Source organism: Alosa alosa, chromosome 20, assembly GCF_017589495.1.
Source record: "Alosa alosa isolate M-15738 ecotype Scorff River chromosome 20, AALO_Geno_1.1, whole genome shotgun sequence".
Taxonomy (NCBI): Eukaryota; Metazoa; Chordata; class Actinopteri; order Clupeiformes; family Clupeidae; genus Alosa; species Alosa alosa.
The window spans coordinates 20,011,164-20,039,085 of NC_063208.1; the positions used below are offsets into that span (position 1 = coordinate 20,011,164).

The window sequence follows — 27,922 nt, forward strand, 5'->3', positions numbered from 1 at the left end:
GGGACGAATCACCATCAGGAAGACTGAAGACTTTTTTGACGTGATCCATGAAGCGCTGAGCGGTAGTGGTGACTGGGCCTGGGGTATTCCAGATGGTCTCGGCCCACTGAAGTGCTCTGCCCGACAGGAGGGAGATGATGTAGGCCATCTTGGACCTCTCGGTGGGATACCGAGCTGGCTGCATCTCAAACATCAGTGAACATTGGAGAAGAAATCCCTTACAGCTTTCGCTGGGTTGGCAACAGGAGCAGCATGGATGAGCTGAGGAAGCTGTGGTGCGGGATTGGGAGCTTGCGCTGGAGCGTTGACCGGAACAGGAGCTGGACCGAGAGCGGGAACTGGCACAGGAACCTCCATTGGCACAGGGACTAAATTCCGCCTTTGGAATTCTTCCTCCAACACCTGGAAGGCATTTGCTTGCTGGGTTGTTGAAGGCTCCATGCCTGGTCTGGTCTTCTGTTACGTCTGACACAGAAGGAGATCGGAGGCAGGTAAGTATCGTGAAGTCGAAGGTCTTTAATTCTCTCCGCAAACTTGGACATTCAAAACAAGGAGATTTCAGCAAACAAAAAACAAAATGCATATAAACACCGATAGCTCTGGAGTAACAGAAAAACACGGCGTCTTCCAACGAGACCAGACAGAGAATGCAAGTTTGAGTCCAACTTAAGTAGCTTGGCTAACGAGGATTCAGTTCAGCTGGGGAGTGGCCTTCAGGTGTGGAGGATAATTGGAATGCAGATGAGGGTAAATGGATCATGGAACCAATTAGAAAACAGGGAAATTGGATCTGATTGATGATTGCTGTTGTGGTTGCTGTGATGAGGTGAGCAAGGGCAGGGCTGTATGTTAACTTTTTTTGCAAGTAGCACTGGTGCTACAGGGGTTAAAAGTTTTGTAGCACCAGCCACAAATTCTGTAGCATCGATATAAAACCTAAAATCTCTAAAAACAATCACAAGTAGGGCAGTTCATCACAGTTCATCAATTGTGGTTGGGATCTAGGCCTACTGCAACTGGATTGATAAAAGCTCATGTAGTTGCAAACATCTCACCTGGCTACATTGTGTTTGAGATGAACAAAAGCTATCAGCATGATATGTTATTTGGTTGTTGTGTTTTTGTAAAAACAAAACAATCCCCTGACGGTTCCATGCAGTTAGACTTTTCAATGGGTATCAAGGAAGACAGGTCATGCCATTGATTTTTGTTATTTTTTTCATGCATTGGAAGTCAGTTAATTTATTTTTGAATAAGTAGAAGATATGCTGAAGATTTTATTCCACTAAGATTTAATTCACGCTTAGTTCATATTTCTAAGATTTTAGATTAGAGTAACCCTACATTCATTGTCATTGTCATTGCAACGAAAGTGAAATACCGTAATTACATCTAACCAGTGGTGCAAATGAGTAGGCTAACTGACATGTCAAACAGTGCACCCATGAACTGCATCCCTAGACTGTTCCATACACATATGCTACAGTATGTAGCTTACTAAAGATAGCTGAAGGTCTGTGGCTAACGAAGTTGTAAATAAAGTGTCGTGGAAGGTTTTTTTTTAACCCGATCTTGTATAGGTTATTAAGCACTACTAAAAGCGAGACTGTTACATGAAGTGGGCTCATATTTGACAGATAGAAGCCAACGCGTCCGGTGGACTTTTTCTTCTAAGTTTTAGATCTGAATGGTGTTGTTTGGATACTAAGTTGTTCGTTTAAAACTGAACTAAAAATGCAAAGGCGATTGCCACAAACTTCTACCTCTGCTTGCCCAAGGGGTTTCGTGGAGTCGTGACAGCTAGTTTGAGCATGACATACGTTATGACCAAATGTTATTATGAAATATGTACAAGAGTTTGGTAGGACCAGGCTACCCTATCACATTGGGAGTGGCATCTTCACCCACAGGTGGTGGAGGGGGTGTGTCAGAGCTTCGGGAAAGCTCATGTCGATCTCTTTGCCTCGCGCAACACGATACACTGTGTGAAGTGGTTTTCCCTGACCGAGAGCGATGCTCTGCTGGGAGTGGACGCTCTGGCACACGAATGGCTGAAGGCCTTGCTATATGCTTTCCCCCCGAAGGCATTGATCCCAGCGATGTTGGAGAGAGTGAGGAGAGGCAGGCACGAAGTGATTCTGATAGCCCCTCATTGGCCCAATCAGATTTGGTTTCCGGTTTGACCCTGGTCTTGTCTCAACTCCTTCATGGACAGGAAATTATGTTCATGCACTTGTTTTGGCCTCGCACAAACAAGCATACATTTGCATGAAGCTCAGATCAAATAGAAGTGGTCAGACAGTACGGACAGGACCAGCAATAGCAAAATAAACTACAAAATCACAAAGCCCAGAAGATGGTTGAGTATAAATTAGTCAGAGTCCAATAGCATAGGAAACCTCAGAGGTTGAAAAAACTACCTTTCTTCGGAAAAACGCCATGTCTGATATAAAGCTGAAAATCACCACCTCAGAATGAGATAATATGGGTAAATTATACATTTTCTGAATCCTTAGAGTCATGCCAGTATTGTAGTTTATGCAGGTTCAATATAGATTTTATATTTTACACAAAGGTGTAAAGCAGTCCCCTGTACAGTAAGCCGTTCCAGAGTATTCTGGTTAAATAAAAAATTAAATCAGTCTACATGATTTCATAACAGGCCAAATACAATTTTTTTTTACAAATATTGCCTAGATGTAGGTAAATATTAAAATCAGAGGATATACAGCTGACTAAGAGTTTGTGAAAGTAGCCTTAATGATAAAAAAATGCTAAGCATGCATCTAGGCTATTTGAGTTTCTTAAAGCTGAGCTGTGCTTAAATTGTTCAAAACATGATTTCATAACAGGCCAAATATAAAATAAATGTTAAATATAGCCTAGATATCTGTAAATATTAGATAATCAGTTTAGATTCAACAGATCAACAGATTTACAGTTCTATGTAATATGTCATGTTTTATGTTTTTGTAATGTTTCATACAGTGATGCAGGTATACTGCTGTGAATAGGCTAAATACAACTTTGATCATTTTTATAGCCTACTACTGTATAGTTAACTTTGGCCTTGGTGCCCTGACATGTGGCCTTTGTGCCCCCCACCAAATAATATTATGCCCAACTGAAGGCCAAGTGACCTTGCCCCTAAAATGGTGAAATTCCAAGCCTGGTTACAACGTAGTTGTTTGATCGCAAGTTGCGTCGTACCTAGGTGGTCTAACAACGTTGTTGCTAACTTTTTTAGAAACGCAGCCCAGAAGAACTGTAAATAGGCTTGAATAGGTCCTGATTGTGTCCTGATCATGCCTGTCCCCCTGTGAAATTCCAAGCCTGGTTACAACGTAGTTGTTTGATCGCAAGTTGCGTCGTACCATGGTGGTCAAACAATGTTGTTGCTAACTTTTTAGAAACGGACCCCAGAAGAACTGTAAATAGGCTTGAATAGGTCCTGATTGTGTCCTGATCATGCCTGTCCCCCTGTGAATGTCACCAAGGGGGACAGGCATGATCAAGAGTCGTTTTATTCATTTGTACATAAAACAATGAAATAAAGTTAAAGGAATTATCCGGAGTAAAATGCACTTTAGATCAATTTACGGATGATTGGGAATACATCGTTGAGTTGACATCAAAATCATGTCATTCGGATGCGTTTTGAAAAGTTCGATTTTACCGTTTTTAGTTAAAACTTCGCTAGCCTGGAAAGTGACCAGGGCAAGTCATTTCGCCGCTTCAAAACGCTATTTTTATACCTCTTCTACAGTTCCAAACAACATTGTTACGTGATTGCGAGTGTGGAGTAACACGCTCTGGAAATTAACAATTTCGTTGCCGTTTTTTTTTTTTTTTTTTTAAAACATAGTCCAGTATTTCTTCCGAAATTGAAAAGAAGTTGTATGGACTGGACTATGTTTTTTTTTTTTTTTTAATGGCGACGAAATTGTGAATTTCCAGAGCGTGTTACTCCACACTCGGCAATCGACTCCTACTGGCTTGATGAAATTCATTCTGGACTCTCTGTCCGACCACATAAAGACCTCGGGATACTTCGGTTTGGCTTTAGGGACCCTCTACTCACTACTACGTAAGTGTAATGTTGTTTGGAACTGTAGAAGAGGTATAAAAATAGCGTTTTGTAGCGGCGAAATGACTTGCCCTGGTCACTTCCAGGCTAACGAGTTTTGACTAAAAAGGTAAAATCGAACTTTCTCAAAACACATCCGAATTACATGATTTTGATGTCAACTCAACGTATGTACTCCCAATCATCCGTAAATTGATCTAAAGTGTATTTTACTCTGGATAATTCCTTTAATTTGTTGATAGAGCTCTGTGCAATTTTATTGAAATAATGAAAAACTTGAGGGTGAAGTGCTCTTATACTATTTTTCTTGTTTCTTGTTTAGCAACCCATTCCTTGAAGTACTTCCTCACTGCTTCCCATGAAGTATCCAACTTCCCTGAGTTTGTAACTGTTGGTATGGTGGATGGGGTTCAGATTTATCAATATGACAGTATCAGTAAGCGAGGAGTGGGACTGGGCTGGATTAGTGAAGACCATCAGTACTGGGAAAGAGAGACTGCAACATCCCAGGGGACAGAACAGTCCTTCAAAAACAATATTGGTGTAGCGATGAGTCGATTTAACCAAACTGGTGGTAAGTAAATGCATAACTTTAGCCAATATTAGTTTTGTGGCATGAGTGACATGGGTTACTGACACACTTGTAGGCCCAGTTCTGGTTGAATTTTGTTTGAATATGGGTTGCTGTAATTATTGTCAATATATGTCAACATAATTATTCAATCTATCTTTAAATTACAAGAACGTCTGTCTGTGTGTGTGTTTTATTTATTATTATTTATTTTGTAAATGATTAGTCTAAGGATTATTTGTTTGATTAGTCGACTAATCTAACAATTAATACTTTGATTAATCTAACGATTAATTTGTTCATTAGCGATTATTATTTTCCCATTCCCAAATATCAGAAAGTTTCTCGTTAATATTTCATTAATTTCTTTGCATTAACCTTTTTATGTTTCATGTGTGAGGTGATAAGGGCTAGTTATTTTAGGGTTATAACATCAGCATGGCATATCAGACAGAATAGCCTTCATGAAATATGTGAAATACCAGGGCTGTATGTTAACTTTTTCTGCACATAGTACTGGTGTTGCAAAAGTGAAACGATTTGTAGCACCACCCACCAAATCTGCAGCATCGTTATAAAACCTTTACAATCTCTAAAAACAATCACAAGTAGGGCTTATTTAGTGAAATATACTTTATGGTGTCCCTTACAGTCATGTTCATCATCTTGTCATAGTCTAGGCAACAACTCAACAAGACTGTTACAGTCAGTGTTGGCAGTTATTTAGGACAGGGTATGTGCCATCCTAAGTTAGGAAATTCTTGAGTTAGGATGGTTCTGTAATGGCCAAATTCCAATCTTAAATTAAGATAGGATTTTTTCCTAAATGCAGTTAGGAAACATGCTTCTGTAATACCAAAAATCCTAAATGCCATCCTAAACTGAGATAAGATAGGATTTCAGAGTTAGGAAGTTTCTGTAATGAGGCCCCTGAACTTTAAATTTAAGGCCTTAAAACGTCTTCAAAAACAGCCACATTTTCATGCGAGGTCTTAAATTTCATTTAGTCAGGTCAAAAAAATATTTTACCATCGTTCATTTCCAGAAACACTGGCCGCAGAAAGTTATTACAAAGTAGCTAAAAAAGTATTGAGTCGTAGCCTGCAAAGCGGAGCTCTAGTGTCTTTGCTACAATTGTAACAAAACCAGCAAAACGCTGGAGTCACACGCCAGAGCAGAGAAACATAAGCTAGCCGCAAAATGCGAACTGTATCAGCACTAGCCGCTAATATAATTTGAAAGCTCCGGTTTCGCTCTTTCAAGTGACATCTGTGTGACTTGTGTGAGATAAGTACTTCGTGAGCAATTCAACAGAGAATAATAGAAATGAATTTGGACACATATTAATACTATTTTTAGACAGATCGGGCAATCTGGCCTTATCTGCAGTGCTAATGTACTATGCTCCAGTGTGCTACTGTGTGGTCCATTTTAATCTACTTTTTTCCTGCATCTCCCTGTGAATATCTAAGCTCCCTAATCTCCTAACCACTATGACTATCACATTCTAATTACTATCATTACTTTGGATTATCTGTCTAATATACTGAGAAACTGACCAAATCTAATAGAGCTTGTGCTGCTTTTAGAAAGTTTATATGCATTACTACTTTCTAATGTGTGATACAGGAAGAATGTAATGAGAGATACACTGGTTAGGCCTATTATTTCTACACAGTTCCTTTAGTTCCAGACACCTAGCAGATGGCCAGTTTGGTCCATAACACAAGACAAATAAACAAGTGAATCTGTAAATAATGAATCCCCGTGGGAAAAATAGCTGAAATAGTAGTACTCTAGTAGTGTGAGTAATAGTAGTACTCTAGTAGTGTGAGTAGTACTGTTTCCTAACCCCTATACATCTAAAGTGCTTGTGTCTGTACTGGGAAGATCTTACACTAAACAGAGCTGGAGTCTCAGTGAAGAGAGCTGCAGCACACAGAGTGTTCCACTTTAATCAGGGTCTAGTAGAGTATAGCCTGGTGTTGAGAGGGGTCTCAGAGGGGAAAGGGGAGAGATGAGCACACACACTCATGGCCAGTCCAAACAAAACAGAAGTGAGAAGTAAAGTCTTGCACACACACACACACACACACACACACACACAGCATTAGAACCAAGTGCCTGTCACATGTAGATACACACACTATACAAAGAAGCTCAGTTCAGAGCCTTTAGCATGTAATGCTAGAACACCGGCTTTCACACATACAGGTGTTGTAGAGTGTTCCAGGTGTGTAGAGTGTTTCTCAGGGACTCTCTCATCCTCTTGATCTCTCACACACTCACACCCTTACAGGAGGCCATTAGAGAATCTGTCTTTCTCTCACTCAAACACACACTCACATAGTGGACTCACAACTACTCCCCTCAGTTAAGTCAGTATGAAGCAACTTTCCTATGTAGTGATTGAGGATTGAGCTCAGGAGGGGGTGGTACACACACATACACACACTCACATGCACACACTCTCCTATTTACACATAGGATACAAAGGATTCAGAGATAACACACACATACATACATGTGTCTGTTCTCTCTCCTCTTCCACTTTTCCTCTCCCTCTACCTACCCATCATCTTCTGTACACGTCCCATTCATACTGTTTGTTCCATCTCTCTCGCTGTCTCTTTATCTCTCTTTGTCTTTCAAATCTATTCATTTTTGACAAACCATAGACACATTACAATAGATAATACAGAAAAGCACACATGCGTGCGTGCACACACACACACACACACTTGTCTGGAGATGGCTGCAGTCTCCTGGTGTGTGAGCTGCTGCTGGTCCGTGTCTGCTCTTATCTCGGCTCTGTATCTCAGGCTGGGACAAGACTCCAGCTGGCGATTTGACACTCACACACACACAAAGCCTACACATACATGCTTACATATGGACACACATGTATACACACAAATACACAAGCATATACATACAGTATATGTACACATATAATAACACCCACCTAAACATACACACACAAAGGGCCAGAGAGATCTGCCTTTGCTGCTCTGAGCATGATAATAGAGAGACAGTCTCTCTCTCTATCTCACTCACACACACACGTACAGACACACACACCACCTTTTGAGTCGCTCATACTCACACAGATGCATGCAAACACACAAACGAGAGAGACAGCACACATAGCCCCAACACAGTGTTGTGAACACAGTTTCACAGAGAGGGAGAGGTGTTGTTAGAATGGAGAGTGGAGAGGTGCTCACACACACATTCACTGATGACCAGCATAGATTCACTGAGATGATGAATAAAGAGCCAAGATGGACTCATCCACACACACTAAGAATCAGTGTTGTCTATCAAACACAGATACAGTACACACACACACACACACACACAAAAGTAAAGCAAATGGGCCATACAGACCCTTTACTGTACATACAGTAGAGAGTTAGTAGACTTCCAAACACAGAGATACAATCTTTCCACAGTGTTAAAACTGACCAGGGTTAAATCATAACCAAAACCCATATTGAGTCACACAGCAGAGTTGTCTCCATCCACACAGGACCACACATGAAAGGGCAATGATGATAGTTTAGCACCTTTATGATATATGTGTGCCAGCATACAAAAAGAAGCATTCTGATAGTCGCTATTTAATGACTCGTATATGCATAGCATAGAGGAAGTAGTAGTGCCCGTTCACCCACACGCTGACACAAACACGTATACATACTCGCATTCATGTACACAAACGCACACACACAGTGAGTCTCCAGTCAGTCCTCAGGAGCGGGGAGAGATAGGAGAGACGACACATTCGCAAACACGCACTCTCACCACGTACACACACATAGAGCCAATAGAGGCTCCCTGTGTCCATCTCACTTATAGAACACTCAGTTAGACATTCCCCTGACCCTCTCCTTATAGACACACTCCTAACACACAGGGCCAGTGGAGCGTCTGCCACACCCAGGGCCTCCAGCACCAGTTGCTCTCTCACTCACACTGACATCAGCATGAGGCTGCTGCCTCTCAGGGGGACAGAGGGGGGGGGACACACAAGGAAGTGCATTACACACACAAACACACAAACTCTCTTTCTCTCACTCTCTATCTCTCTCTCTCACACACACACCTGGTTAAATATACACAATAACATGGGAGCTACCTCCAATACGCACCCGCCTGACAGAATGTTGTTCTCAGCACAAAACCATTACACTACATTAGCCTTCAACCCCAAAGAGGGTGGATCTTTTCACAATTAATGCTTATTAACCTTCTAAAATCAACACAAGCTTTATCAGATTTTGTCAGTTTCTTAATATATTAGACAGATCATCCATATTTATGATAATAATAAAAATGTGATAATAATAGCGGTTATATAACGGGGGTAGGGAAGCCCTGGTGCTCACTTGAATATGTAGAACAAAAAATAGATTAAAATGGACCACACAGTAACACATTGCAGCGTGATACATTTGGTCCACTAGCCTGATATGAAGATCAATCTTCAGCATCTTGACTTCCCACCGCTGTTTTTCCCCAACAGTCCACTGATGCCCCCGTCCACACCGTCGTCACCCTACAGCTCTGCCCTCCCCAGCGTATCACCATCAGCACCCAGTCCCACCTACAGCACACAACACATCACTGTAACCACTCAACACACCACTAAAAACCCAACTCTAACCCTTTCCACTGTCATCCCAACTCAACACTCTTAACACCCAGCACACACCACCGCACCCCCCTCTGCATCACTGTTAATCTCAAACACACACACACACACACACACACACAGGCTAGTGCAGGGAGATGAGAGGACGGGGTCGTCTGAATGAAGGGGCTGATTAGGGGTTTAGTGTGCAAACCCACCTCCTCCATTTCTCTCTGTGCCTTTAGGCTTGAGGAGGAAGCTGTGAGGAAAACAGACAAACAGAACATAGAGCAGAGAACCCCAACAGTAGATTATGAATCAGATTAACAGCAGAGGGAGAGATGGAGCCTCAGCATGTGAGGCCCCTGAAGGCCCAGCTGTAACTAGGGGCTCCTCACCTGCCCTGCACAGCATCACACTGGGCTGAGGGACGACACTGAGCCCAACAGTCAGACAGGACCCTGTGTGGTACAGCTCTTAACACCTCAATACATTCAGATGGACCAAACTGGCCATCTGCTAGGTGTCTGGAACTAAAGGAGCTGTATAGTAATAATAGGCCTAACCAGTGTATCCCTCATTACATACTTCCTGTATCGCACATTAGAAAGTAGTAATGCATATAAACTTTCTAAAAGCAACACAAGCTCTATTAGTTTTGGTCAGTTTCTCAATATATTAGACAGATAATCCAAAGTAATGATAGTAATTAGAATGTGATAGTCATAGTGGTTAGGAGAGTAGGGACCTTAGATATTCACAGGGAGATGCAGAAAAAAGTCGATTAAAATGGACCACACAGTAACACACTGGAGCATAGTACATTAGCACTGCAGATAAGGCCAGATTGCCCGATCTGTCTTCCACTGTCTTCAGCAGCTTGACCGCCCACTGCTGTGTTTCCCCAACAGTCCACTGATGATGCCCCATCCACACTCATGCACACCATCATCACCCCACAGCTTTGCTCTCTCCAGCATTAACCACCATTAGCACCCAGTTCCACCTACAGCACGCCACAACACATCACTGTTACCACTCAACACACCACTAACCCACACTACTGCCCCCCCAGCACACACCACTGCATCCCCACTGCATCACTATTAATCACAAACTGTAGCGAAGGGAGAGAGCAGTGACCCCACCCAGTCTTGAACCCGGGTCACCAGGGTACTAAACGTGCAGCTCATTGGTATGGCAGTCAGAGCGCATACTTAACCGTGGTGATGGCACTCTGTCACACAGACACACACACCATCTGCCAGGTGTCCGAAACTAAAGAAACTGTATATTAACAATAACAACCAGTATATGTATCATTATATTATACTCATATCTCACATTAGAAAGTAGTTTTACAAATACATCTGAGTGGTGGAGCTTAGTTTTCCGCAGTTCAGTGTGTAAATACACTGATGCAGCCAGAAAATAAACAGGAGGAAATGTTTATGATACTCAGTAACTCAGTAATACTGTTTCCTAACACCTATACATCCAAGTGCTTGTGTCTGTACTGGGAAGGTCTTGCACTAAACAGAGCTGGAGTCTCAGTGAAGAGAGCTGCAGTACACACACACACACTTTAATCAGTTCTACTTTAATCACTCATCTCACTCAGTGATCTGTGAGTCTAATGAAGCCAGATATAGAGTTAGTCTCTCATAGTGCTCTGTGACTGTCACACTGGCACTGGGACAGAGTTACATTAGATTAAAGATCAGACCTGTTACCTCCTGCCAAACTGTCCCACAATATCAACCACCCATTTAGATTGTAACATTTCTCAGTTCTTAACCAACATATTTCTTTTGATAAATGTGCTGATTACTTAATGAATTTTTATTTAAACTTTAGATTTTATTTATTTTAGTTGATCCTCTAAAGGGATTTAAAGATACAATAGAAGAATGGAAGGGTTTTTGTGCACAGACTCTGATCCCAACAAACAAAGAATATCTAGCATGTTATACTAGTCTGCGTATGGATATGACCCAGTAGAAAATAATCTTAAAACAAAGAATTATGCGATCACCTTTTTTAAAAAAAAAAATAAAAACCTTTGCTGTATAAAAAATAATTTAATATATGTTCGCCGTCGACTAATCTGTCGATTAGAGATGGATTTGTAAATGGAGTGCATATTTATATTTGTATTTGTAATAATTGTCAATATTTGTAATATTGACAATTATTTCTACAAATTATTTTTTACAGTTACAGATCATTTCTACAGTTTTAAGTCATGATACACACATACAAAACCTTTGAGTCTGATTTGATTCCAAACAGCTGGAGCTTTGAGTAATGAAACTGAAGGACAAACAGCACACAAGCTCTTATAGTGATTTGTTACTTATTTTATGCGTGTTTCCATGTTGTAAAATCTAGATAATGCATTAGCATTTCTCAATTTACACCTCTGTGTTTATGTAGTATGTCAATATTCCTGTCCAGTGCAAACAATCTGACATGTAATTGTACGACTGAACTAAAATAAAATAAAAAAAGTATATGGCTGGAATATGTTAACGTTTTTCTTGCATTTTCTGTTCCTAAAGGTGTTCACACGGTTCAGCTCATGTATGGCTGTACATTGAATGAGAAGGATCCCCCTCAAGGATACTTTCAATATGCGTATGATGGAATGGATTTCCTGAGTCTTGATAAGAAAACCCTCACCTGGACTGCTGCAAACTCTAAAGCCGTTCCCACCAAGACCAAATGGGATGCCACTGGAGCTGATGCTAGATTTCAGACAAACTACCTAGACAACACATGCATTGAATGGTTGAAAAAGTATTTGATGTATGGGAAAGAGACTCTAGGAAGAAAAGGTACAGGCAACTTAATATTATACAGTTTGTGTAGACATGTTTTTTACTCCATTTTATTTTCATTCTGCTGTATTTGTCATTTAGAGTTCCAAATATGATCTTTTTCTTGTTCTCCTCTATCTGTGCTGTCCTGCAGATACTCCTGAGGTCTCTCTGGTCCAGAAGGACTCATCTTCATCTGCTGTGGTGTGCCATGCTACTGGCTTCTACCCTGACGGAGTGATGATCACCTGGAAGAGAGATGGAGAGGAGATGCAGGATGATGTGGCTGTGGGGGAGACACTACCCAATGAGGATGGAACCTTCCAGAAGAGATCTGTGCTTACCGTGTCGCCTGAAGAGAGGAAAAAGAGCAAGTACACCTGTGAGGTGGCTCACGAGAGTGGAGAGCTCATTGTCAAGACCCTGATTGTGGAAGAGGGTAAGAACCAAAACTTCACACACAATATGGATATGGACCACTGCCTTGTTACATCAGTTTGGTATTAGATAGATAGATAGATAGATAGATAGATAGATAGATACTTTATTGATCCCCAAGGGAAATTCAAGGTCTCAGCAGCAGCATACATACAACACAAACACATTCTTTAACAGCAGAAAGAGTAATTCAAGTGAATAATATAAAAACACAACTAAGCAGTAAGGACAGTAGAAGATAAAGAATATGCTAAATATACTAAAATACAAATTATACTAACACTTAATACAATATATAAAAATATACTAAAAATACAAATAAAAAAATACAAATTATACTAACACTTAATCTAAATCAATTCTAAAAAACAGTATCCACATAGTGGTGATTAATAAATCAGAGGCTTTGCAATGACTGGGGCAGGGACTGAGCCTGTGATTCTCTGTGCATAATAAGGTATGGTAAGGTGCTCTAAGGTGCTCTGTGTGAATGAGTGTCATGGTGGTAGTGCAATGGTGATAGTGGTCATGGTGATAGTGCAAATGGGTAAGTCAACAGTGCAACAATGCAGAAATAAAGTAAAGTAAAGTCTATATATCTATATATTGAACTATTTAAGAAAATGTATAAGTGTGGCCACTGTTAGGCTGTGGCATGGAGGGGGGTTATGCATATGTGCTAATGTGCTAATATAGCACGCAAAACAGTGAGGCATAAAGACAGTGGTACAAGTGGCTAGTGGACAGACAGTACCAAACATGGAGGGGGTGAAGAGGCAGACAGACTATGCAGAGAAAGTGAAACTTATTAGTGAAACTAGTGAAATTAGTGAAACTAGTTCCACTTAATTAGTGAAACTAAAATGATTTTAAAGGCAAGTACATGGAATGTTTCAGTTTTAATATGACTGTATTTTTCTCTTCACTCTGGTTGCAATGTCTATTTTGCGTTGTGATTTTATGCTGTGTCAAACTATGTACTGTGCCAGTTTTGGTCCGATTACAGGGCACACAAGTAATGAGGAGATTCCACTAAACATCAACATTTTCCTGTAGGACATACTCTTGGCATCATTATTGTCTGTGTCATTGGTGCTCTTGTGGTGATTGGTGCGATTGTTGGGTTTGCCATGATGAAGAAGAAAGGTAAGCGTCACTTCTTTCATGCATTTCAGTGTTTTAAAGTAAAACTTTTCAGCCTTGATGATGCATTATCTTAATTTTTAAAAATTTTATCTTGTACTTTCCAGACTACAAGAAGGCAGAGCGTGAGTACCTATTGCAGTTACAAACCTGATAAAATAGTGTGTCCTTGACAAACTCATCACATCCACACATCTAGATAACTCAGTTATTATATATGTTATATAATATTTATTTATGTTGCAGTGTGATTGTGTTTTAATATTTGTTTTAACCTTCTCACAGAGTCTGATACCGATTCAGATAACTCCAACCCCATTGCACGGTATGGTTCAAACTCTACGTAGAAGACTATTAGATATGGGTGTTTGAGTACCCCGTGTAATAACTTATTCAATGTTGGTCACTATTTTATGATGATTAAGTTTTAGTCTGATATTCACTGCGTAATTTTTCTTTCCAGGAAATGAGCGGAGTGTGGTGACTGTTGAACATAAACAGTGAGGAATGGAATATAGAACATTGCACAAATCAACAAATTGATTTATATTCATGTGCATGTTAAAATGTTGGATTTATCCATGGTATAATGTTCAGATTTCAGTTCTATTTACTTTTTTGTATTCACCAATCAACTCATCCTTTTCAAATCTGCTGTACCGAAAACAAAAATCATTTTTAGTGGCAGGTAAATCTGAACCAGAAAACAATTCTAGATGTCTGCCATTTTTATGTAAATATGGTTATTAAAAAATGAATTGTATTGTGTTGGTGTGTAGTTGCTCTTGGTTTAAAGATTTCTGTTGCTTTGTACAATGTGTTTATTATTAATAACACGTTTTCATAATTTGAACCTTTAACTGGAAGTGCATAATTATTCATTTTTAAGCTTACTGTAGGAAACAAAGGTGATCCAGTGATTTAAGTGTTTTCTATTTTCAGGGTAGCAACTCAGTAAATAAACAGATAAGGTATACTAAATTTACAGGTAAACTTAACCAATTTAAAATTGGTGTTCAAAGTTGTTGTGGGTACTGCTGTAATAAATTGTAGTGAACTGTTTGCAAAAAATAAAGTCTACCAAATTGGAGGACCTGTCTTGTCTGTGTTACATAATGTAAAGAACAGTAAATAAATCAATGGTAGCCTGGACAGATTGAATTACCATCTAAGAATAAACAGTTCAGTGATGGTATTTCATGCACAGATAATATAGTATCTGCAATAAATTATTTTTACATTAAAACATGTCCTTTATATGTTGTATCTCTGGCACAAAAAACAACCCTTGGTTGAATAGTAATGGTTCGCATATTGTATCTGTATAGATGTGCATAAATAAGTGCATATGTTAGCTATTTTCAGCTCCACAAGATTTGTTGAACATTGCAAAAACAATATCCTATACCTACAACAGAAAAAGTTAAATGGTATTTTTGATAAAAGGTAGGGTAACAAATGCAGGCCCTATTGTGGTGGCATTCTGTAGTCCTGCAAACCACAAATAGAGCACATACATGTATAAAGTCAGAGACTTTCTAATGTAAAATCTACTCCATAGAAATGCATGGGGCTAGTTTGTCACGCTAATATGGCCGTTGTCTACACATATCCCACCCCTTCCTCGGCAAAACGTCGATATGTGAATACATTGAGCCAATCATGTGGTGTGATGTGAATACATTGAGCCAATCATATGGTGTATTGTGAAGACATCGTGCCAATCATGTGTTGTGATCTCGCTGCTGGAGCAAGATTGGTGTCGTGAAGCCTTGCGCACGCGCAGTTCGACCCAAAGACTGCCCGATGAGTGCCCATAAAACGTTGGTATAGGGCCGCCGAGTGGAGGGACTTAACCTAAAAGGACTTTGGTTTAGCTCGCCTCATGGCCCGCCTATATCAGATACACCGATGTGATTGGTTCCTCGCGATGCAAGGGGTAAAAGTAACGTGCATCATCATTGCCCGAGTGTCTCGCAGAGACAATTCAATTGTGCTTTTGCGAGAACTCTGGAATTTCCAGGGTAGGCTAATATATTTCATTAATAAGTAATATTCTCTTGAGACACTATTGCCATTGAATGATTTAAACAACAGCTGTAGTAACAAGGCAGCAAAAGGCAGAATAGTGTACCATATGCTAACCGCTGCCTATAAGCAAAGATGAACCAGTCAAAAGTATGACTGCTGAGGAAATACACTGGAAGAACAAAAAGCATGGAAAGCCAAGAAATGAAGAATCACCGCATGACACTGCAGAAAGGGGCATCAATATACAGGACTTCAATGCTATATTAACCAAATCAGAAGAAGAAAACAATTCTTACTACAGGTGGTTAAACGCCACAGAGAAAGCTATCCTGACTCAAACAAAAGCACAATTGTCAAAGATCTTGCCAATTCTCCATCTGAATGAGTAAATTGAACAGAAATACATTAGTATAATATTGTTGTGTAATGATACCAAATAAGTTGCAGTTTATGCTTATATGTCCTTTATGTATCTCCATGTTAATGTTTAAGTAATAAACAACATAAAGATTGATATTTCAGCAAATATATTTAAATGATATGCTGATCAAGTGATATAGGTGATTTTTCTTTTGGTCTTGTGCAACCCCTAAATATCATTTAATTTAGCCAATTTTTTATGTGATAACTTAAACTGGTGGTAGACCAAAATGCAGGGTTCAAATTGGGAGAAAAGAGAAAAAAGTTTTTTTGGGCCACCCTCATGTCCCAATGCTTCAGTTCCAGACTTAAATTTCTCAATTGAATAAGTCAGGCTTAAATTCACTAGTATCTTCCTTGGTTTTCTTACATTTGTTCTTAAGAAGAGTTCTAAGAAAACGGTCCGATACCCCCTTTTCCACAATCTTGAGCAGTTTCTTGATGTCTTGAAGCACCATACCCTTGTCAGCCCTGTCTGAAGAACCCTGTTCAGAGTGGCTTGTTTGTGTGCCTGTTCCTTTGCAAACACAAGCATATTGCACTATGGTTTTGCTTTGCCATGTTGCAGGTCTCCAAGTTTCTTCAGTTGTGAGTGAAAACTTCCAGATGTGAATGGCTCACTGAATCACATGTATCCAGACCTAGGCAGCCCGTCTTCATACACTTTGGACAGAAGTGTCTTAAAACAATATCATATACTTTATCAAAGTCCTTTTAGGCAAGTCCCTCCACTCGGCGGCCATATACCAACGTTTTATGGGCATCGGGCACAGTCTTTGGGTCGAACTGCGCGTGCGCAAGGCTTCACAACACCAATCTTGCTCCAGCGGCGAGATCACAACACATGATTGGCACGATGTCTTCACAATAATACACCATATGATTGGCTCAATGTATTCACATCACACCACATGATTGGCTCAATGTATTCACATGTCGACGTTTTGCCGAGGAAGGGGTGGGATATGTGTAGACAACGGCCATATTGGCGTGACAAACTAGCCCCATGCATTTCTATGGAGTATTTTTTGAGTGCTGTGTCTCCACATTAGAAAGTCTCTGGCTAAACAGATGACGACAGTGCTGCAAACGAATCAATCAGTAAACATTGGTCGTAGTGTTATCCAATTACGTGCCGTGAGATTTTCAAATGCATGCTTGGTGCCGCCCCTTGAGTTGTGCCATTTTCATTATTCATGGCCAGACCCTAAATCTTTCTAGATTATCAGGGTCTGGATTTTCCAGGCTAGAAATATATGGGATTATTTGTAGAAAAGATGTAAACATTTTATGAATATATACCAGATTACAGAGACAAGCAATGTAATAATCTGACACGGCTTTGCCATTGAACATTGTTTAAGTGAAAATTCTCAAAACTTCAAGGGGCTTGTGCAACCTCTAAATCATCTTCAATTTAGCTGAAATTTTAACCCTATTCCTTTTGTCTTTATGGTCTTTATGGAATGTCCATGTTTGGAAGGTTCAAATCATGGAATTTATCACTTTATTTTTTTTGCTTATTTTTATGGGCCACCTTACTATGGGGCTTGTTTCAACCGATAACGGGGGAAATGCTTCTGCACACAATGATAAACCTATCCAATCAGCAACGAAAATAGCCTACTGTGAATCCTGTAGGTAGGCCATACATACCTCTACCCCGCTTGAGAAGGCAAGTGGTTTCATCACTTCAGGTTGTTAAAAAAATTCAAGATCTCCACTGCAGAAAACATTCTGTATAGACATAGAACTACAGTAGAATCTGTTCTGTCCATAAGCATCACTGTCTGCCTGGTATGGTAACAGCAGCTCCCAGGATAAGAATGATATATTCAGCCTTTAGTTACTAGTTACTAAAGACAAGAGAATACACTATGTTGAAACTATGTTGACCTTCATACTTTTTGGTAACAAAGACTCAAGGTGGGATTGGCGTAGGGGCTCCATATCTTTGCAATGTGCTTTTAATGTTAATCATGCGTTTGTAAATCATCATGTAAATATTCTAGAAGATTCTTTGAATCTGAACACTGCAAATGCTTATAAGATCGGGTGTGATGTGATAGTGGTATGAAATTATTTCTCGCCGGCGGGACGGTTACCCCCCTCCCCCCAACATTCTAAATCAATTGTATGCACCATATTGCTATGTAGCATAGTAATGTTATACACCATTTCAAAGCTTTGATTCTTGGGAATCCAAAAATGACAATCTGTATAGTGCTTTACATTCTCAGATTAATCTTATATCTCAATTAAATTTGATCCAAAATGCCCCCTAACCCTAATCCCCCTTTTGGTGCTACCCTGACTTCTGGCTGCAGTGTAGCTGCAGCACAATAAGTAGATGCAACATATTGGGTACTGAAATATTCACAAGAATCCATAGAAATTGAATATTCATGTTGTGTTATCCATTAGTTGTACAGATGTATGGTCTATCTTATAGACACTCATTGAACCAACAAAGTAAATGCAAGAATAGAGACTTTTTGTAATTATTCCATATTTTGTGTAGTCAGTCTATATCAGAACACCTGACATGCAATCTAAATAGTTCACAAGAAACCCTCAAAGTGTTACCTTCATTTGAGACCAGGATTATGCTTCACACAAAGGGGTTCATGCAGTAAGCATTTGATTGTCAGTATGCATTTTGATAACAAATGTCCCATGGGGAGTTTCCATAGGCATTTTACAAAAACGCATGAGCATACCTTGGCAAATAATAGTCTAAAGCACTCATATTTTCATTCTATATTGATCTACTTTTGCACACAATAACTTCACAAGACCTGGTGCTAGGGGCCCAGTTGTGTTTTCTAAGTGATATCAAGTGACCTAGAGGGCTGAAATGTGGTCAGTTCAGAGATGCTTGTAATCCGCAGAAAAGAAAAAAAAAACTATATTCTAGCCTCTGTAACTCTTTTTTGAGTACATCACACATTTATTTTGACTGTTTCCTATGAACAATGCCCTTGTAAATAGGCACAGTGCAATTTCAGGCAAAAACTTGACATTTGTATTGAGATCAATGTGGTTAAAGACTGTCTCAGTTTGAACCAGATTAAGGATTTATTATTCCTACTTGTGCATCTCAACACCATTCATTATCATTTTACAGAACCATTCACATACTTTGTTTAATACAGTACTTGAATTATGGATTATGCTACTCAATCCCATCTGAGGAAAACACACAATGTTAAACAACACAAGAGTTGAGAAAGTGATATTTTATTGTGAGTTGCACAGTAGTAATGTTCGATGTAATGGTGTGTATATCGGTGTGGACTGGTTTGTAACATTTAGAACATCCCTTTCCTGTAGCGATGGATGAGCTCCGACACATCCTCCTGGCACACCTTAATCCAGCCATCTTCCTGCATGTGGTACACTGCACAGACAGACAAAGGCAACATTTTAATAGTCATGCAGTTATATCTGTTTGCTTTGTTTTGTTTGTTTTTCCCTTTCCCTCTGGTTCATGTCATATTAACGATCTGGTTATACTATGCTGCGCACAAAATGACCAAAACAATAATAAGCATCTATTTACAAATCTAAATTTAGATGAAGATTAAATTATACTCTATGATTAACTGAATAAGGTCATGTTAAGAGGACTCACTGTTGACCACTCCTCCAGAGTAGGCGTCTCTGTGTGTGGCATGGGTAATACCCCGTAGGCCCAGCTCATAGGCCTCTTCCACAGTCATGTCCTCATGGTAGCCACTGTCCACCACGCCGTACGCATAGCCATTTCCACATCCTGTGGAGAACATGCGTCCAGAGAGGCGGGTACCATTATCATCCACATAGTAGAGACCTGGGCCCTATGGACACAAAAGCATACATACACAAAATGACAGAGATGCAGAAACCACTTTAAGATGAAAAAAATACGAAGGTGCTGTAGCAAAAGTGGCTGCAGCATCTATATCACATTTAACCCATGCAGGCAGACTTTCTAATGAGGACACACAGCGCTCAAAAAATCCTCCATAGAAATGCATGGGGTTAGTTTGTAACACAAATATGGCAGTTGTCTACACATATCTGGCTCCTTCCGCGGAAAAAAAGTCAACATGTGAATACATTGTGCAAACCATGTGGTGTGTTGTGAATACATCGTGCCAATCGTGTGTTGTGATCTCGCCGCTGGAGCAAGGTTGGTGTCGTGAAGCCTTGCGCATGCACATTTCTGCCGAAATAAATGCCCGTCCAAAAAGCGTTAGAATATGGCCGCCGGGTTTGACTTTGACCCTTGGTCATTTCCAGATCCCACCCTATCTCTCTCTCCCACTCACTTCCTGTCACTCTTCATTGTCCTATCTGAATAAAGGCAAAAAACTAAAAAAATATGATGACAATATCCAACTATTTCTGTATGATTTACATAACAGTACGTAAATAAATTTAAGCACAGTATGCACAGTATGTGCCAGTTGTCTCATCCTCACACACACACACGGTGAGCCATACCTTTTTGTCCCATCCACAGATCATGCTGCCCACTGAGAGACCCATGCCTCTGTATCCCAGCATCATATTGCACAGCAGCTTAGAAGCAGCAGACACTGAGATCCTCTCCTTATCGCGGAGCTTATAAAGCCTGAGACACAACAATACATTGCAAAGTATTATTATAGGCTTTGAAACATTAAATAATTAGTAAATTATAATATATTATATATAGCTGTGTATGCCAGTGTGAAAATGCATTCAATACTGGATTTGGTCAAATCTGGATGTTCTAATTTGACTGATTCTGAAGAAAACATATAGCATAATCATTTTCACATTTCCAGCCAGTCCAAGACCTGGGCCTCAAACTTCAGTAAATCTACACCACTCTGGCTTGTCTGACGCCTTGTGGACATGCCTGATGAAAGACTTAAATATACAGAAGCCCTGACACAGCTTAATACAGATTGACGATGAATATCCCAGGTTTCTGTGCAGATATTTCAGGAGCATAAGTAGGAGCATAAGAAACAGGCTGGAACAGACCTGCACTCCTTGGCCAGCAGCCGCTCCCAGTACTGACAGTCTGCAGCACTGCCAGACATGGTCCCCAGAAGGTAAGGGTTTATCTCTATCACCTTATTGACATCCTTTGATGCTGTGAAAAGAGATCACTGCTGAAATTCTTGTACTATAAAACAATAAGTGCACTGATAATTGTTTGGGTTTCCCAAGGGATCCCCATACCCTACAATAACAATGCCAATATGGTGGAACAATAAACATGTTTCCCATTCTATGAATGTTGATTAACTAATTGTTACATTTTACAGACTAGGCTATTATAAATGTAAACATATGCTACTAACTTTATGAAAGAGAATGGAGAGTCACAGGATACACTACAATATTGACTTACTCTTTTGTGAGCCTTTAGAATAATAGATTCAGTCCAAAACATGCACTATAAATTTAGCATCTTCAACAACTGCACTTACCTATGTAGCGCCCAGCAGAGGCTCTAGAGTCAACAGCAACAATGACACCATGGCGAAATTTGAAAGCCAGCGTTGTTGTCCCATGGTTCAGGTCTATAGACACACCGTTCTCGCCACTACATGACTTCAGAAATCCAACAGCCTGTATAACACATGGTTTTCAATTTACATAGAGAATAAATAACACAAATGTGAGTGTTGAATGAAGCGCTGTTAACAGCTCTGTTTCCAGCGAGACTGTGCGTCTTTTGCGCGTATAGGCTAATGTTTGGAGAATCAGTGCGGACCTGTCCGTCAATCAATCCCTCTATATTTGATCACAGGGGCACCGGAATTGAGATAAAGACAGCACAAGAGTGATCCACACATATCCACAATACAATCACCGGCTTTCTATTATTTTTTTGGATTCCCTCAGATCAATGGAATTGAGTTGGAAGGTGACATCTATGATCTAGCTTACAGTTTATCCCATGTATAATGCTTTCTTTGAAATAACTTACATCTACTCCAACAGGAAGGGCAAATTCTTGACACTTAGACCCAAAAGTAAAGTGATCTGCTCTGTTCCACTGTTGCAACGATTCAGTTCTGAAAGCTCCTAGCTCCGACTGAGACTTAAATCCACTGACATCAAGAAGTGCCATACTGTAGTAAAACTTGATGCGCGATATAGCAAATATCAAAAAACATATATTAAAGAAATACTTCTTCTGTCGAAAAAATATGTTCTTCCTTCCTGGATTTGTAGACCTGTCGAAAGTCGAAACCGAAAGGACTTTGCAGTGTGCGCTCTCGATTATCAAGTTTCCATTGTCTGTAGGATTGGCGAATTCTAGCCTTACACAAATGTTGGCCTGTTAGCTGGACTCAGAATACGTGATTAAACATATTTCTAAAATCCCAGAGAATGTGTCTTAATTATTTCTGTTAACACACAGAGTGTGATTATCAGAAAATTAAAGTTAGTGAAATATGTTGAATTTCTGTTTGTGACCACACCATCGCTCTATAGACCAATGATAGTGTCACCTGCCCAGCGTCATCTGTTTTTGGGTAGACGTTACCATTTTAGGTTGGCTCTTTCCTGCATGAGAAACAGATGGAATCCATGGTCTGAGCATGGAGGTTTTTATTCATAAAACTGTGACCAAATCATCCCACTCACAGATTATATGTTGGAGTAGATGACCATCCTTTTTATAGAATTAGAAGATTGTTGAACTCTCATGAGAACATATGAAAAAGTTTATATCATGAACTAGCCAAAGAACACACAACTAACATTAAATATCATACATTTTATTTTCAATATTGAAAAATATGATTGGAGTTGTATTGCAGATGCACAGAGCCAGTGAAGAGATATGTTGGTAATATTTTTGCCTTCCCTCACAATGTCAAAAGTATTAGGAGGGAACGCAAAACTACTGTGATTGAATGCCAAAATAGTTCTAAGAATAAATGTCCACCTCTAAAAAAATAATTCCCACCTTGGCCCTTAAATTGGGATCAGAATTTGCCTAGACAATGCTTTTGGACTCTGTTTGGACTCCAGATTTTTGTTGTCACCATACCAACAACATATCAAACCATTAATTATTACTGATTTTCCAATATACAGATTAATGCGGAGATGTTTGCTTTTGTGAATACATCTAAAACTACACATTTCATGGCTAACAGTTTGCTGGTGGTCCTATGGCATTCCAAAATATCCATACATTTATTAATATTCCAAATATATTTTTCAATTCCATGGACATGTTACAGTAGCAGTTGAAAGACATGACACATTCTCACATCTGATCTGGCAAATTATTTAATGTTGTAATGATTAAGCTGTGTCCATCCGCTGTACGGTCTCCTCCACTAGCTGAATTTCAAGGGGAATCACGTTCTCTTTCAGAACAGGAGTTGTGCCTGGCTTGTACTTGTATTTCCTTTGCCTAAAAAGAAAAGTTAAAGGTAACCAGTAGGGTTTTGTGTACATGTGTGCTGTGTGTGTAACAGGAATGTCTGTGTGCTTGATACACATCAGAATACTGCATGGTGTATTGATATACTGATATAAATCAAATGTTGAAGACCACATCAGTGCACATAACTCAACGTTTCTGACAGGCATAACTCACCTCTTGTCCTTATATTCTGATTCTTGATAGGGTCTTATGTAGTCCACACCCTCTCTGGTGATGACACAAATGTCTATATTGTTTCCAGAGCAAAGGTCACTCATTATGCCAGCATGGATGGCATCACGCACCAAAGTCTTGGCATCCTCCATCTGAGGGTTACACATGCTTGAGGGTAAGATTGCAGGCTTGTGCAAAATGTCATAATTGAATTGAAACAGGCTCTTAAATTCCAATTCAATGCTTGAATTTCACTTGCATTTCAATTGAGGTAGCAAACAGGAAGCAGAATTGTAATTGTAATTGCAATGTATGGACTAATGTATAGGCTACATCATTCTCTGTTATGTAAGGGATAGTGTATAGAACGCGGAGAATGTATAGTCATTATCGGGAAAATAAGTCCCAGACAGGGCAAACCCGGATCCTGACGAGCCAGCCGGAGAAAATGCATAACAATAGTCATGAGCAATAGTCAACAGTACAATAATGGCCTGAACTGAAATTATTATGAATAGTCATACCTCCATATTAGGCTTGAACCTGTCCTCTAGTATTCCCAAAGCAGCAAGGTCTCCAGACCCTACAAAGACAAAATTCAAAATTACTTTATAGGCATAACAAACTGGTATATCCCTGCTAACATTGGAAGGCATGCACTTTTAAAGGTGCAGTCAGCAATTGTGCATTGCGTCACATTTGTTTATGTGTATGTTTATATTTAAATTTCTTAGCAGATGCATTTGTGGAATGTGACAAAATTCTTGAAATTCCGTACGATCACTGAATGCACATTTCATTTCCCCTGACATCCATACTCACCCATGGCCAAATAAGGCTTTTTATCCATGCTTCCATAGGGCCCAACAGTATAAAGGTGACTCCCTGTGCAGTCTACCCCTCCAAGGATCAGATGGGCCCCAATCTGGCCCTTGTACCTAAAGATGAAGTCCTCTCCATCATAACCAAACTGCGTAAATCCATCTGTAGCTTCACTCTTATCATCCCACTGACAGCCATAATAATACTGACAAGTGTGCATACCTTAGGGTGGGATTATGGGAAAGAATTTAGAACAATCAGAATCACACATCTGATTAAGCACTACATTGGGTCCCAGTTAAGAATTGACACTTCATTCACCATCAAGGTGATTCACGCAGCTGGGTGAAATGTAAGTACAACTGCAGCCGCTTGGGGGCAGCATAGTCCGCTGTGGCGTTCCACGGTCGAACCTGACGGAGCATCCGACAGCAAGGGCTGTGATTGGCCGAGTTTTCAGTGCGTTTCTCTGTGTTTTTAGCAGCCCCTGCAACATGCTAGTCCACTGTAGCCTATAAGCTTTGTACATAATGTTAAACATAGTTTTGGATTCAGTGGCAAGATGTCTTGATTGTACAGTGCCTGTCTCTCAGTAATGTTTTAAAATGAGAGCTTCGTCAGCTGGCAGTAGGCTACTTTGTCGGCACTCATGAGAAGTTTGCTTGCTAACAAAACATAAATATGCTGCCCAGAAACCTCGTGAATAGTTCTGATTTGTTTTACTACACTAACGATGTTAAATATAGCCTTTGCCTACAGCATCTCCTTAACAGTAATGTTAACAAAATGACAGCATTCATATGACAAAGGAAAACGAATTCGGTCACTCAAGACTGTGCCACAGCAACCAGTGTACGCTACAGTCCTACCCAATAGGCCTACTCGAAGCAGATAGCGTTGTCTGACGGTCGAGTGGGTTAATGCGTGTATTTCCAGAACAGGTTACAACTTTCAGGCAGTTCTGAGTTCGAATCTAGGCAGGAGCAGAGCCATATAAAGGCCTAGGCCTATTGTTATCATTTTTTGCAAGGTGTTGCTCCTGGCAATACTTGTTTATAAGACGTTTGGTGATTAGTTGATAGCTGTTTTGGGGACACGTTAAACGTTCTTTATAATGAGCTTACACGGGGAGTAAAACGACTGTTACGCGCTCTTACAACTGTAGGCTACAATGATTGCGATACAAAAATATGCGCGTGTTAGTTTAGTTAGTTTTGTGATGTTTTGCACTTTTGCCTCATGTGTTTTCAGGTTTGAGGGCTTTTTTGGCAAGATTGACCTTGTTTAGACTGTCACGAGGAGGAGGAATCTGTGTTTACATCCGTGACGAATGGTGCCGGGACACTGTAGTAGTATGCAAACACTGCTCACCACTGGCAGAGTTTATGATCATAAAGTGCCGTCCTTTTTACCTGCCAAGGGAAATTACTGCGATTCTGCTAGTCGCAGTATACATCCCGCCTACCAACAACAACAGCGATAAGAACGCGGCTCTTAGTGAACTGTACCAGGCTGTCAGTGAACAACAGACGGCACACCCAGACGGTTTCACCATATTCACTGGAGATTTTAACCATGCTGATCTCAAAACTGTACTTCCAAAGCTACACCAGCATGTTGATTTTCCAACAAGAGGAGATAACATCCTGGACCTGGTCTACACTACACACAAAGGAGCATACAAAGCCACCCCCCTCCCCCACATTGGACTTTCAGACCATATCACTGTTATGCTAATGCCCGCATACAGACAAAGGGTAAAAGCGAACAAACCGGTTCGTAAGCAGGTAAAAGTGTGGCCTGAGGGAGCCTCCGATGCTCTTCAAGACTGCTTTGACACAACAGACTGGGAAATGTTTAAGCAGGCAGCCACTTACAACAACCGGACAGACATAGAGGAGTATACAGACACTGTAACCTCTTACATCACCAAGTGCATCGATGATGTGACCCACACAAAAAGACATCATCACTCGGGCTAACTGGAAGCCATGGCTGACAGGGGATGTCCTCAGGCTGCTGAGGGCCAGAGACAAAGCCTACAGAGCTGGGGATGAAGCTGGCATGAAAACAGCGAGAGCCAACCTGTCCCGTGGCATCAAGGAAGCAAAAAAGGAATACACTCACAAGATAACCACCCACTTCAAAGACAGCAGGAACGCACAAAGCCTATGGCAGGGCATTCAGGCCCTCACGGACTACAAGCCCGCGCCACAGAGCTGTGAGAGCAACATCCCTCTGCTCAACAACCTGAACCGCTTCTTTGCTCGCTTTGAAGCACAAAACAGCACCTGCCCACAGAAGACCCATCCCTGGTCTTCCCATGGTTCAGGTCTATAGACACACCGTTCTCGCCACTACATGACTTCAGAAATCCAACAGCCTGTATAACACATGGTTTTCAATTTACATAGAGAATAAATAACACAAATGTGAGTGTTGAATGAAGCGCTGTTAACAGCTCTGTTTCCAGCGAGACTGTGCGTCTTTTGCGCGTATAGGCTAATGTTTGGAGAATCAGTGCGGACCTGTCCGTCAATCAATCCCTCTATATTTGATCACAGGGGCACCGGAATTGAGATAAAGACAGCACAAGAGTGATCCACACATATCCACAATACAATCACCGGCTTTCTATTATTTTAGTGGATTCCCTCAGATCAATGGAATTGAGTTGGAAGGTGACATCTATGATCTAGCTTACAGTTTATCCTATGTATAATGCTTTCTTTGAAATAACTTACATCTACTCCAACAGGAAGGGCACATTCTTGACACTTAGACCCAAAAGTAAAGTGATCTGCTCTGTTCCACTGTTGCAACGATTCAGTTCTGAAAGCTCCTAGTCCGACTGAGACTTAAATCCACTGACATCAAGAAGTGCCATACTGTAGTAAAACTTGATGCGCGATATAGCAAATATCAAAAACATATATTAAAGAAATACTTCTTCTGTCGAAAAAATATGTTCTTCCTTCCTGGATTTGTAGACCTGTCGAAAGTCGAAACCGAAAGGACTTTGCAGTGTGCGCTCTCGATTATCAAGTTTCCATTGTCTGTAGGATTGGCGAATTCTAGCCTTACACAAATGTTGGCCTGTTAGCTGGACTCAGAATACGTGATTAAACATATTTCTAAAATCGAAGAGAATGTGTCTTAATTATTTCTGTTAACACACAGAGTGTGATTATCAGAAAATTAAAGTTAGTGAAATATGTTGAATTTCTGTTTGTGACCACACCATCGCTCTATAGACCAATGATAGTGTCACCTGCCCAGCGTCATCTGTTTTGGGTAGACGTTACCATTTTAGGTGGGCTCTTTCCTGCATGAGAAACAGATGGAATCCATG

At 40.3% G+C, this 27,922-nt stretch overlaps 3 protein-coding genes across 3 annotated transcripts; 1 reads left to right on the forward strand and 2 right to left on the reverse strand.

The window, feature by feature from the left end:
* The first annotated feature begins 252 nt into the window (after positions 1-252).
* LOC125285692 (class I histocompatibility antigen, F10 alpha chain-like) lies at positions 253-14,346 on the forward strand. Its single transcript, XM_048230230.1, has 9 exons — positions 253-359; positions 966-992; positions 4,414-4,661; positions 11,856-12,131; positions 12,268-12,552; positions 13,608-13,697; positions 13,802-13,819; positions 13,980-14,019; positions 14,158-14,346. Exons 1-9 carry the CDS (start codon positions 253-255, stop codon positions 14,162-14,164), a joined length of 1,098 nt encoding a protein of 365 aa, XP_048086187.1. The 3' UTR covers positions 14,165-14,346.
* A 5,110-nt stretch (positions 14,347-19,456) lies between these two features.
* LOC125285880 (proteasome subunit beta type-8-like) lies at positions 19,457-22,260 on the reverse strand. The gene is made up of 6 exons (XM_048230546.1): positions 22,117-22,260; positions 21,614-21,755; positions 21,162-21,273; positions 20,634-20,763; positions 19,780-19,984; positions 19,457-19,545 (listed from the first exon to the last, which is right to left on the reverse strand). The coding sequence occupies exons 1-6, from the start codon at positions 22,258-22,260 to the stop codon at positions 19,457-19,459; spliced, it is 822 nt and encodes a 273-aa protein (XP_048086503.1).
* A 1,190-nt stretch (positions 22,261-23,450) lies between these two features.
* LOC125285693 (proteasome subunit beta type-7-like) lies at positions 23,451-24,790 on the reverse strand. The gene is made up of 4 exons (XM_048230231.1): positions 24,571-24,790; positions 24,273-24,331; positions 23,749-23,900; positions 23,451-23,562 (listed from the first exon to the last, which is right to left on the reverse strand). The coding sequence occupies exons 1-4, from the start codon at positions 24,788-24,790 to the stop codon at positions 23,451-23,453; spliced, it is 543 nt and encodes a 180-aa protein (XP_048086188.1).
* Between the last annotated feature and the right edge of the window lie 3,132 nt (positions 24,791-27,922).